Below are 9,310 nucleotides of genomic sequence, written 5' to 3' on the forward strand. Positions count from 1 at the left end.
ACCGCGGGGCCGGTGCGCGGCCCGGCTGCTGTCCAGGCCGTGTCCGCTAGTGCTGAGACCGAGAAAGAGCCGGGTGAAGAAAACCTCTTCTTCCCAACTCCGCAGAGAGCTCTGGGCTGTCAAAAATTGACCTCCGCCGTAGGGCCGGGCCGCCGAAGTATTCTACCCCGGGCGTAACGTGCAAGCAGGCACGACAATGCCCGCGGGGACTCCCCAGTTTGCCAAAGAGAAATCCTGTGGCTCACTCTTCTCCCCTCCTCTTCCTCTTTTCTCACCAGGACAAAATTTTAAATCGAACTTTTATTTATTAAATTAAAAAAAAAAAAGACTCCATGAAGGCATGATCCCTTCCCTTCCACAATATTACCCTCTCCCCAAGCTCCGGCGGCTTTAAACCTTTAACTTGGGGCCTTGAGGGAGCAAGAGATAGAAAAGGAGGATCCAAAGTCACAGGAAAGGCATTCAAAGGCACGAAGCGGCTTTAAAAGTCACTGGAGGTGGAGTTGGGAGCATCGGAAGTCCCAGGTTGGGGGCCTGTGGACGCACCCCCAAGTCAGCTTGGGGACCTCTGTCCTCCTATCTCTATAAATTCTTCTTTCTCATGGCTTCTAGGCACCAGCCTAGCACAGTGCCTTGCACAGAGTAGGCACTCAATAAATACTCGATTTTCTTGATCTGATCCCAGAGAAAGCCTTCCCCACCTATTCTTCTAGAGAGACACCTCCAAACCAGTGTCCTCCTCCGGTTAGGTGGGCTTCCCCAAAGAGCATGTTTAAGATGGCAGCTGCAAGCTCTCTGTTACCATGGCAACAAGGGATTAGCCTGATGGGGTCATGGTGTCAGGGGAGGGGCAGTGGAAGAACCTGCTCTGGGGTCGAGGGAGCTGGGGTACATTCCAGTCCTCCCCTCCATAGGACTTGAGGTTTCACAGCTTCTGGCCGGGGCTGGAAATATTAGGGATCCCCTAATTGTGAGATACCCCATTAACTCTTTTAACAGAGATCTAGCTAATCAACCCTATTAGCAGAGATTCCATTACGAGAAACACCATTAACTGAGACCCTGATGATAGAAATTCTATTAACAAGATCTCACTATCACTTTCTAGACAGAGATGTATTTGGTTAAAATTTCCATAGCAGAAATGGACCCCCTTCTCTCCCCAGCTCACTCTACCTGACCTGTCATCATAACTTAGATAAATAGAATTATTATTATTATTACTATTCATTTCTCTTGGAACATAGGGGTTAAATATACAGGCCTGGGGGCAGCCTCCCTGACCCTGGGGTCACCCCATCTTTGGGATCAGATCCCCACTGGTCTGCCCCCCTCTTGGCACCCTGCTCCCTGCCAGGTCACTTACCCCAATCCCCCAACTCTGGTCCCTAATGAAGAGGCCACCAGGGGGCAATAAATTATCATCATCATCATCATCATCATCATCATCATCATCATTGTGTTTGTAAAAAGGAAGAATGCTCTGGAGCATGGAAGGCAATGGACTACAAAGTCCACTGAGGAGACTGGAGCCTGGAAGCTAAGGGATCGGATCGTGGTAAATAAGCTTGGGAAGCAAGAAAAATGCATGTCAAGGAGTTAGTGAGATGGAGAAATAAAGTGATGAGAGCCCAAATGGAGAGAAAGTGAGGTGGTGTGGTAAGAGCAGAGGAGAGAGAAACTGCGCAGTAGTGAGGAAAGGGCTTCAGAAGCCCGAGAGCAGAAATCAGACAAGAGGTGAGGGCCTAAGATGAGAGTTTGCGGAAGGGGCCCATGGCAAGGGGGAGGAAGTGAGATGAGGAGGCATGCAAGGAGATACCCAGGCCCAGAATGATGGGGGGAGAGATGGAGCGAGTCCCAAAGGGCAGCATGCATGGGGCAAAGGGAGTGAGGGGCAAGCAGTGGTCCACAGAGCCAGGAGAGACTGGCAAGGCAGCCCAGGGGCTGGAAACTTCCACTCGGCTCAGATCTCCAGCAGGTTGCTCTGCTCTGGGCTGCCTTCAGGGACTTTTTCTGCGGGTGCCGGTGAGGCCGGAGGTCGGGGCGTCTGACTGGCCTCTTCTTCCCCGGCGCTGCGGCCCTCCCCCAGCTCCTTGGGGCCGCTGGGTGGGGGTCCTGGGCCTGGCTCGCCGTGGGTGCGTTGGTGTTTGCTCAGGTGGTCGCTTCGGGTAAAGCGCTTGGAGCAGAGCAGGCAGGTGAACTTCTTCTCCCGGGTGTGAGTGCGCACGTGGCGCTCCAGCTCGTCCGAACGGGTGAATCTCTTGCCGCAGAAGAGCCAGTTGCAGACGAAGGGCCTCTCGCCCGTGTGCCAGCGCAAGTGGGCCTTCAGATGGGAGGCCTTGCCATACACTTTGCCGCAGCCCGGAATGTGGCAGCTGTGGATCGGCTTCTTCCGCAGCCCGGCCGCTGCAGCGCCCAGGCGCTCTAGCTCCTGGCAGTTGGGGCAGTCGCAGGAGGAGCGTCCTGCTCCACTGCCCCCGTAGCCAGCACTGCCCCCTGTGCCTGCACCCCGAGGGGGTTTGGCTCCACCACTCCCCTCCAGCTGCCCGCTGTTGCCCACCGCCTTGGGTTTATAGACATCTTGGGGCAAGACATGCTGGGGCCCTGGCTGCAGGAGGTGGGGAGCTGGGTAGGGGGCAGGATTAAGGGGGGCAAAGTCGGACGGGTAGGTGGGCAGCTGGGGGTTCAGTGGAGGCTGAGCAGGGCCTGTGGGTAGTGTCCCTTGCAGCCCATCACCCTGGCCCTGCCCGCCACCTAGCCAGTTGCCCCCAGGGTGCATGTCCCACCAAGGAGTAGGAGCATTGCCAGGGCCTGGTGAGATGCCTGCGTGGATGCCCGCCTTGTACCAGGAGCCATAGGGGTGTGCCATGTCCAGAGAGGTGTAGACACTGGGCAGGCAGTCAGAAGAGCTGTGCCCCTTGGGCACTAGTAGCCCAGGGTCCTGGGTGCCCGTGGGCCCAGGGAATGAGTGGGAAAAGGGAGGGTAGTCATTGGCATAGCCCGAGGTGGGTGCTGGAGGACTCCCTGCAGGTGAGAGGAGCCCATTGGTGCCTGAAAAGGGGGCTGGGTAGGCATCGCCCATGGTTTTGGGGGCCGAAAGGTCACTGCCCACAGAGTATGGCTTCTTTGTGCCTGCTTTGCCCAGTGTCGCTGAGTCCCGCAGAGGGCTGGAGCCACCAAATTTGCTGCACGCCGCTGTCAGCATGGCCAGGGGACTGGAGCCATAGTGAGTTTCCTCCTGTGGAGAGAGGGAAGCACTGTTTAGGGGCAGAGGAGAACACGTGCAGAAGGACTGTGCACCCCAGAGACCTGGACAACAGAAGAAAGGGGTTGAGGAAGAGTTGAAGAGGATGGGGAATCAGAGGTGGTGAGGGGCAGCACTGAGGACTGGGACCCAGGGCAGAGCTCAGGTGGAGTCTGGAAAGGACCAAGACAGCGGCCTAACACCCAACCCAGCAGGCAGGAAGCAGAGCTCCCTGTGGTGCTGGGGGTGTGTGCAAGGGCCTCTGAGGAATGGGAGACGCTTCTTAAATAGCCATGAGAAGAGCTGGGGATAGAGGCAGCACTTGGGTGTGGTGAGAATTAGGGATCCTGACCCCTGGAAATGGATTTGGAGCACAGGCCATGGTAGGGGACTTGGAGAGGAGAGATGAGGCTGAAAGGGCAGCCTGGGAAGAAGGTGAAGTCGTAAGGGACTGTAGCTCCCTGCGTTCCAGATTTTCCCAGCTTGACCCCTTATTCACTTCCTGTCTCTGCGTCGTCTCCTGACTAAGGCAGTGGCCTGGTCTCCCTGAAGCGGTGTCCTCATGTCCTTGGTAAGGAATCTCTTTCTCTTGGCAGGGACCCTGGGGCTGGAGAGCAAGAGGAAGCGAGGGCAGAGACACTGGGACATTGAGAGGGAACAGGGCTGCCGCCAAGCCAGGACTGTGGCTGAGGCAAGAATGTCTTTCAAGCGGGCATTGGGCACCTCCTGCTTTGTGGAGCCAGCTGGTACCCCTTTGGGAGGGCTGGGAGAGCTGAAGTCCTCACGCCCCTGCAGGGCAGGGAACTGGGGTGGCTAAGATACTGGCTCACAGCCACACACCCCCACGCCTCAGTGTACCCTAACACACAGAGGCCACAGAGCTTGTCTCTCTTCACCCCTCCAGTGCAGGGAGTGAAGGAAGATGCATGTAGATACGGGGCATGGGAGTCTTTTAGAAACACACAATGCCCTTTGTGCCCATGATGCTGCTGCTACCAGGCCAAACCACTCTGAGATCACCATCTCTCAGGAGCTCATGGTACCCCTCCCTGAGTCAGACTTGGGATGCCCTCCTGGGCGATGGATGCCCTCCTGGATCCCAGGCTGGCATAGATAGGCGTCCATTACTGAGAATCCCACCAAAAAAAAAAAAAGATGCCCTCAAAAGCTGACCCCGTACAGTTCCTTGACTGGGGCCCTCAAAAACTGAAAAAGAACCCAAGAATCCAGGGTTCCCAGACCTGCCTGCTAGCTCCTAGCACGTGGTATGTGCGGTATGTGCCCGTGACACCAATCCTAGAGGTAGATCTGGGGTCTAAAGTTTGCAGTGAGGGGTGTGTGCAGTCGCCAGTCTTGCACTGTTCCGCAAATGCAAACCTGCAGCTCCCCCTGTCCAGTTACCTCTCTCTGAGGTCCTGTTGACCCCATGGACTCCCAAATTTGAGCCACTGAAAGCGTCCTCAAATCTGGCAAAAGCCCTGCGTCCTGCCCAGACAGGATTTCCCTGGAGCCTCTCATCTCCCAAGCAGAGGGTAGGTAAGGCAGGGTAGCTGATGGGGCAGGAGGCAAAGCCTAGCAGAAAGGAGAGGTAAAAACGTGGAGTTCAAAGGAGAGAGGCAGAGACCCAGAGACACCAGAACAGAGGACCCTGCAGGGTGAAGAGCCAACGTAAAAGCCCCCAGGGGGGAATGTGAAAACAGAGGGGCAGCTGGCCCTCAGGGGCTGAAATGGGCAGGGACCCGAAAGAGAAGAAAGCAAAATAAACAAAGACAGAGAGGTGATGGAAAGAGACTGGGCAAGGAAGGCACGGGAAAACAGAGGAAAAGAAAGGAGGGAGAAAAAAGAAAAGGGGGAGGGGGAGGAGGAAGGCAGATTTCCTACCTAAGAGAAAATCCTCACAGTGCTGGGCCCCAGAAAACCCCCAGACCAGGCCACTCCTCCCTCCTTCTCCCCCTGACCACCCCCTCCCCCTCTGCCTGCCCGGCCCGGCTCCGTTGGTTTCCCTGCGGTCGGTTTATTTTTAAAAACGCCGACGCCGTCCCCCCCGCCCGGCCCTCACACTGTGGCCACAGGGGCCTCAGCCAAGCCCAGGGACCCCACCCAGCCGTGGGGAGGGAAGGAGGGGTGAAAGAAGGCCAGCAGCCCCAGGCCAACAGGAGACCCCAGCACTGGGGAGCGGAGGCCCCCAGGGCCCCTGAGGGCAGGGAAGGGGGAGCAAGGCACCAGACCACTCAGATGGTTCTGGAGCTCCTGGAGGCCAAGAGCCGGGCACCTGGCTAAGTTTCACCACAGCCTCGGTTTCCTTCTCTTGCTGCTTGGGATCTTCTGAGAACTGGGGAGAGGGTCCTGGTTAAAGATTCTAAATACTTGTCCACCACCTCACACCGGGGGCCCAGGAGCCAACCTTCCAGTTGCTTTTCCTCTCACTTCTACCCACCATCCATTGAAAACAATGACAGCCACAACAAAACAGGCTTCAAGTACTGAAGGGAGAGTCTGTGGAGAAGCAACAAGATAAGGAGCTGTCCCAGCTCTCTCACTCACACAGGGAAGAGAGCCCCCTCTTTCCACTGACCTCCCACGGGAATGTTCACTGGACATGTGAGCGTTGACTGGCCATAGGTTTTGGGCACCCAAGGTCGCAGTTTCCACTTCTCCACTCTCCGCCTCCTCCCAAGTTGTTTAGTTTTCCCACCTTCCAAGTGTCCATCCCCACCTAGCTCCCACCCCCATTTCTCCCTCCACCCTGTTCCTCCACATCTCACTCAGCCCAGGTGAGCCTTCCATCAAGCTCCCCTCTCTGAAACCCCAAGTTCTTCCCACTGCCAAAGAGGACTTCCGGATGGGGGTGGGAGAAGAAGGTTGAAGGCCCAGGCACCCCCGAGAATAGGTGAAAGAGACAGAGGCTAGAAGTCTTGGTGTTGGGGGCATCTCCAGCTCACGAGGAGTGAGGGACATGAAAGCCCAGTTTCCATGACACACTCCTCTTGCCAAGTGCTACCCCAATCCCGTGTCTTTCCAACAGGCCTTTGGCCCAGCCGCTCCTGCAGGCACCAGTGCCACGCTGGCAACTCTGACATGAAGCCCACGCCCACTGACACTGCCCCTGCCTTGGGTGGACCCAGGATTTCCATGCACCTTAGTCCTCCAGCTTCCTCAAGACCAACCCCAGTGTTTCAATGATATGGTTCAACTGAGAGTGTCCTGGGGGTGAGTGATCTGCCTCCTTGCAGCAGGGGGTAGAGCACAGCACCTGAGGCCCCCTGACTGGGTTATGGTGTCCACCCCATTGCCTTGCATGCCATTCCCTCAGACTCAGTCACAAACTCTCTATCCACCAGACTTACACACACCATTCCCCACTTGGACTAACAGACACTCAGGTGCCCCAGCTTATACACACACAGCCCTGTGCTCTCACAAAGCCAGCCACGCGTGCGGGTGTGCTCCTTTACACTCTGACACTTACATGCAGGCCAGTGAACACAGGTGTTAAAAGACTCCCAGTCCATCTCACACACACCTCTCCTGCAGGCTGCATGAGTCGGCTTCCTGTTTGGCCCATCACCCCTTGGACCTGAGCTAGTGCACTGGGAGCAGAGATGGGGCCTTCGGAGGGGCCCAAGAATACAGAAGGTTAAGGCTACTGCTGGGAGTTGATCTTTGGGGAGGGCTCTGTGGTCCCAAATTCCTGCGGAGGGACCCAGAAAGCAGAGGTAGTGACAGAGACACAGAGTCAGAGACCCAGAAGCTAGGAGAACTCAGGACATTCAAACGGGCTCTGAGTGACCCTGAGTCCCCCTTTCCAACTATGTGCCATGAGTCCCCCAGAGGCCCCGGCAGAGTCAGCCATTTCTCAAGCCCCCAACCCCTGACCCCCATGGTACCCTAGTTCCCTCCATCCCCAGTGCCAGAGGCAAGGGATGCTGGGGTCCCGGCCTGGAGGGGAAGTGGCTCAGTCCGCCCTGGAGCCTCCCACTCCCAAAATAGAGCTGAGTTTGTCTTTGGCTGAAAGCTAAATATTTGTGAGCCGGGCAGGCGGCCTCAGACCCTGGCCCTCTTCCTTGGTTGCCTCTCAGGCCTGGGCCCAGTTCCTCTGGTCAGCCCCCCACATGCAGGGACTGCCCTCTCCCTTCTCTCATTGCCCACCTCCTCTCCTAGGAGCCCAGAAGCCCAGCCCCCTCCCCACCTACAAACCAGACAGGACACTGCCTAGGCTGAGTCCGGAGAGCCAGGACACCCAAGGAACCATGTACTCACTGCTACTCTGTGCTCACTCAGCCAGTCCTCTGGCCTTCTTTCTCTCCCCCGTCTGCTACCAGCTTATCTCTCTCCCACTCCTCTCTCCTCACGCCCCCCCACTCCTTTCTCCATCCCTTTTCCACTCCTCAGAGTTGGTGTGCTTGGCTGACCTTAGGGGTCCATGCCTTCTTCTAAGCTAATCCCCTCTCATCCTCCTTTGACTGTTCTCTGACCCCTGGCCCTGCTCTCTCCTCCCTTCTCCTGCCCCCTTCTCCCCCCTCCTCTGACCCCTGGAAGTGACAAGCACCACAGCAACTGTCTGTGTGAGTTGGGAGGTGGGAAGTGGACAGGGGTTAGGACCATTAAGATCATGGCTGGTGCCCTGGGGGGGCGGAGGGGGCAGTTACCTCAAGCAGGGAGGACGCCATCCTGAGGCTGGGGAACGGGTCCCAAGGAGCCAGGCAGATGGAGAGAGCTGAGCCGGAGACAGAGGGAGAGGGAGAGGGAGGGAGAATGGGAGAATGGGAGAGAAGAGATCTAAAGTTAGAAGGGACCGGGGGGTAGGGGCTGGGGGGGGCTGCTCTCTGTCTGTAGGGATCCACCCTCTAATTACAGCTTTCCCAGAGGAGAAGGCTCCGGATCCAATGAGCAGGGCGAGAGAGGGAGGCAGAGGGTCCACATTTCCTGCTCCAGTTGCTGAGCTCCCCAGAGAAGGGATCTGGGCGGGAGAGGAGAAACGGGGCTCCCAGAGAAGGGCTGGAAGCAGGAGCGGGTAGGGACAGGGCAAGCTGTCAGGGTGTGCTGGGGGGCGCTGAGGGCAAAGCAGAGGGACGGTGGGCCCACGTGTCCCACACCCTGCCCCCAGCGATCCCTTCAGCATCTGTGCGGACCCCTCCCAGACACAGCTCCCCAGTGTCCTGTACCTGGGGGATCTGGGGCTGGGTGTCCTGGGTCTCTCCTCCCTGGAGGTCTGGCACTGGGAGTGCTGGCAAGGGGGTCACCTGAGGGTCCTGGGAGGGCTTCGCTCCTCTGCTAGGCCAGCTCCACTCCTGTTCCCACTCAGGCTCTGATCCTAGAATCCTACTCTGACTCCAGAGTCCTGGCTGCTGGTCGGCGGGCGACGGGCGGCGGGGCCGCTGCTGCTTCTCCTGCTGCTGCCGCTCCTGCTGCCGCCGCTGCTGCCGCTGAGGGAAGGAACAGGAGGGAAAAGGAACAAACCCCAAACCACTAATTAGAGATCCAGGGGGGGGGATGGGGGATTGGGGACGACACTCACACAGAGAGACTGGAGCACACTGACATACACGCTCATGGACAAACACGGGATGATACGCGTGCACGTCCGCACGCACAGTGCTATGCACACGGGCACAGCCACCGTCATGAATGAACAGAGACAAACTCACATACAAATGATCACAGTGACATGGCTGGAGGCACGCAAGCCACACACACACCCGAGCTGACCACAGAGATGCTTGCTTCCCCAGTCATCCACCTCGAGATCAGGAGTGCAGTGTGTACGTGTGTTGTGAAAGCCAGGAGGGGGAGTGTGCTCTGAGGTGGAGGCTTCTGCTGCCCAGGCTTTTAGGGTCACTGAGGTAGGTTCCAGAGCAAGGTCTGGAGGGGGTGGGGGGTGGGGAGAGCCTGGCACAGGTTTGGAGCCCGCCAATCTTCCTCCCAATGCCTGAGTTTCACTCTTGGGAAGTGGCACCTAGGCCTGCCTCACTTTGTGGGGCAGAAGCTAGATCTTCTGATTCTGAGAAAATTTAAGGCAGGCAGGAGTGAGGGTAAGGGCAGGAGGTCATTGGGTCAACTCATCCA

At 57.5% G+C, this 9,310-nt stretch overlaps 1 protein-coding gene across 2 annotated transcripts; it reads right to left on the minus strand.

The window, feature by feature from the left end:
* Positions 1-289: 289 nt before the first annotated feature.
* On the minus strand, positions 290-8,780 carry SP7 (Sp7 transcription factor). 2 transcript variants are annotated; one of them, XM_059082121.2, is made up of 3 exons: positions 8,410-8,780; positions 7,894-7,961; positions 290-3,238 (listed from the first exon to the last, which is right to left on the minus strand). In XM_059082121.2, exons 2-3 carry the CDS (start codon positions 7,912-7,914, stop codon positions 1,964-1,966), a joined length of 1,296 nt encoding a protein of 431 aa, XP_058938104.1. In that variant the 5' UTR covers positions 7,915-7,961; positions 8,410-8,780; the 3' UTR covers positions 290-1,963. The 2 variants fall into 2 exon arrangements, with proteins under 2 accessions (XP_058938104.1, XP_066866756.1); XM_067010655.1 differs by lacking the exon at positions 7,894-7,961 and having other exon boundaries at positions 8,410-8,666.
* Between the last annotated feature and the right edge of the window lie 530 nt (positions 8,781-9,310).

The sequence above is a fragment of the Kogia breviceps genome, chromosome 12, assembly GCF_026419965.1.
Source record: "Kogia breviceps isolate mKogBre1 chromosome 12, mKogBre1 haplotype 1, whole genome shotgun sequence".
Lineage (NCBI taxonomy): Eukaryota > Metazoa > Chordata > Mammalia > Artiodactyla > Physeteridae > Kogia > Kogia breviceps.